Here is a 3242-nt window from a genome sequence, read left to right as displayed (position 1 = left end):
GTGGCGGACCCTTTCCCGCTGGCCTCGTCAACCCGCGGGGAATGCGGCTGGGGCTGCGCCGGCCAGCCCTCCGTGTCCCGGCAGGGCAGCGAGCGCTGCGCCTTCAGCCGGCACACCAGGCACATGAAAATGGCGTCCACGTTCTGGCTCTCCTGTGGGTCCTTGGCCGAGGTCTCAAACAAAAGCATGTTGTGAGCGTCGGCGAACTTGAGGGCCAGGCTGGATGGCACCTGGATCAGGTCTTTCAAGTCACACTTGTTCCCCACGAGCACCCTGGGGACGAGCGGGGGCACCGCGTGCCCGTTGCACTCCTCGATCCACGTCTTGAGGTTGGTGAAGGAGCTCATCTTGGTCACGTCGTACACGAAGACCACGGCGTGCACGTTGCGGTAGAAGGGAGCCACAATGCTCCTCCAAAGCCTCTCCTGGCCAGCCCTGTCCCACACTTGCACCTGGGAAGTGAAGCAGACAAGAAAAGAGGCTACAGGAGTGCGGAGCATGGCCCTGGCAGGGCCATGGGAGGGGGCTACAGGAGGGCTTCCAGCTGTCCGGCTTTTAGAGAGTCCCAGCATGATTTGGACTGGAAGGACATTCAGTCCAACCCCCTGCCATGGGCAGGGACACCATCCACTATGCCAGGCTGCTCCAAGCCCCGTCCAGCCTGGCCTTGGGCACTGCCAGGGATCCAGGGGCAGCCACAGCTGCTCTGGGCAACCTGTGCCAGGGCCTGCCCACCCTCACAGGGAAGAATTTTTTCCCAATATCCAATCTAAACCTGCCCTCCTTCAGTTTAAGGCCATTGTCCTGTCCCTCCAGGCCCTTGTCCCAAGTCCCTCTCTGGCTCTCTTGGAGTCCTTTTAGGCCCTGGAAGGGGCTCTAAGGTCTCCCCCAAGCCTTCTCTTCTCCAGGTGAACAACCCCTGCTTTCCCAGCCTGTCTTCAGAGCAGAGGGGCTCCAGCCCTCAGAGCATCTTTGCAGCCTCCTCTGGACTCATTCCAACAAATCCATGTCTATTTGTGCACAAAATCCTACGCCATGAACAAGAACCCTGACAATTTCACAGAGGAAAAGAGAAAATGAGGAGGGGGAGCTACCCTTTGTGTAGGAGCACTACGAGAGGGCCAGGAGCTCTGTGAGGATGGGTGAGAAGCCAACAGAGCTCGTGGGGGAGGATTAAAGAACAGAACATCACGGGTGACATTGCAGGGGGTCTCTGCTATAGACCACCTGGCCAGGAAGAGCAAGCAGATGAGGTGCTCTGTGGACAGTGAGCAGCAGCCTTGTGTTTGCAGCCCCTGGTTCTCACAGAGAACTTCAGCCACTGCAACACCTCCTGGAAGGACAGCACAGCAGGGCACAGGCAGTCCAGAACATTCCAGGACACCATCGATGACAACTGACCCAAGTGACAGAGATGCCAAGAGGCCTCTGGGCTGGATAAGCAGACAGGGAGGTGGATTGGGAACTGGCTGAATGTCTGGGCCTAGACGGTGCTGGTCACTGATACCAGGTCTGGCTGAACACTGGTAACCAGCAGGGTACCCCCGGGGTCAGTCTGGGTTCTCCTGGTAATGTTTTGCAGCCTGGAAGTGGCAATTTCCAAATTAATCCATATTGCCCTGTACCCATGGAGACAGCACATGCCTCAGAGGCTTTCCAATTGAGAAACGCTGGCAAAGCAGAGCTGCTGCTCAGTCCTTTCAGAGCCAGTCTCTCCCAGGCAGAGCAAGAGAGGGAGGGTCCCTCTCCCACCTCTCACCTCCTCTCTTGGATACATATCCCAGGAAAAGGCCGGTTTGCTGCACTGCCTCCCACTCCTGCCCACTGGAGCTCAAATAATATCCAAAGGTAGAAAACCTGGCAACATTTTCCAGATAGTGGCAGCAAACAGGCTCCATGCCAGCCTGCACCACAGCTCACACTGGCACGGCTCCGTGGGGCTGGACAGAGCTGGGGAGGGCAGGGAGAATGAGCACCTCTAAAGAAGAGAGGGAAAAACATTCATGGACAGCCTAGAAGCACAACTAAAGCTCTCACCCACCGACACAAGCTCCGGTTTCATTGAGAGTTCAACTTTGGATCAGCCATCTGTCAGTACAGTGGCCATGTTTGTTCTTCCAGCACCAGCCTCGGAGGCTGCGGGTGCTGATCCCCCACAGCCGGGCAGGCCAAGCTCCACCAAAACTCTGCTCCCGGCTGGTTTCCTACCAGTGGCAGATTTGCTCTGACACACCAGCCAGAGCTCTCCAGGTCTGAGCTGATCATTCTTTACAGGTGTCACACCAGCCTTCATAAGCAAATTCATCCTGCCCCAGTCCTGCTGCAACCGCAGCTCCCGGTGCAGCTGGGAGCAGGTTCCAGCAGCGCTGTCACAGCAGCCGAGCCTGCTGCCGCTGGCCTGTGTGAGCTCTCGGCCTTCCAGCGTGGCTGCTGCCAGCCCACCACCCTCTGCCCCCCCAGGCCCCCTGGCTGTGGCACAGAGTTCTGTCCCCCATCCCTCTGCAGCTCTACCCCTCCACTGGTCCAGTGTCCGGAGCTGGAGCCACCCCAATGCTTCGAGGATCCAGCTGTGCCCATCAGAAGGGTGGCGGTGACTCACCCGGAGCCATCGCTTCTGGTCGCTGCAGCCTCAAGCCAACCCCAGAAATAGTGACAAGGCAGCAGGGACTGGTCCAGGGGCATCTCTGCAACACAGGGACGAGAATTCTTCCCTGGCCCTGTTCCCTCCCTCCAACTGGGATGAAAGGAAAAGCCCCCAGGAGGGCTTTGGCAAGAGGCAGCCCTGGAGCAGGGCAGGGATGAGGAGCGGCTGCCATCGCTGCTGGGGCTGCTGCCGGCCAGCTCGGGGCCGGTGCGGGGCCCAGAGGGGACAGAGCAGGGCTCACCGAGGATGGAGTGGGGCCCGGTGTGGAACCCACAGAGGGCGGAGCGAGGCCCACCAGGGCCGGTGTGGGACCCACCGGGGGCTGAGCAGGGCCCTCTGGGGCCGGTGTCACCCAGCCCGGAGCCGGTGCGGGGCCCACCTTGATGCGCTCCCCCTCGATCTCCACCGTCTTCTCGCGGAAGTCCACGCCGATGGTGGCCTCGGTCTTGCCGGGGAAGGTGCCTCCGCAGAAGCGGAAGGTCAGGCACGTCTTGCCCACGTTGGAGTCTCCGATCACGATGATTTTGAAGACGGGTCTGCACACGTAGGGCTCCAGCGCGGGGTCGGGGCCCGGCGGGCGCCCCCCGCCGCCCCCCCG

The 3242-nt window shown here is 60.4% G+C and overlaps 1 protein-coding gene across 1 annotated transcript; it reads right to left on the bottom strand.

Moving 5' to 3' along the window:
• Window positions 1-2: 2 nt before the first annotated feature.
• Window positions 3-3239, bottom strand: RAB33A (RAB33A, member RAS oncogene family; the record flags this gene model as incomplete). The annotated part of the gene is made up of 2 exons (XM_017741053.1): window positions 3-452; window positions 3024-3239. Coding segments are annotated over 2 exons (666 nt in total), but the record flags the coding sequence as incomplete, so codon positions are not given.
• Window positions 3240-3242: the final 3 nt, after the last annotated feature.

Source organism: Corvus brachyrhynchos, unplaced genomic scaffold (assembly GCF_000691975.1).
Source record: "Corvus brachyrhynchos isolate BGI_N302 unplaced genomic scaffold, ASM69197v1 scaffold351, whole genome shotgun sequence".
Taxonomy (NCBI): Eukaryota; Metazoa; Chordata; class Aves; order Passeriformes; family Corvidae; genus Corvus; species Corvus brachyrhynchos.
This window is presented reverse-complemented; position numbering and strand designations above follow the sequence as displayed.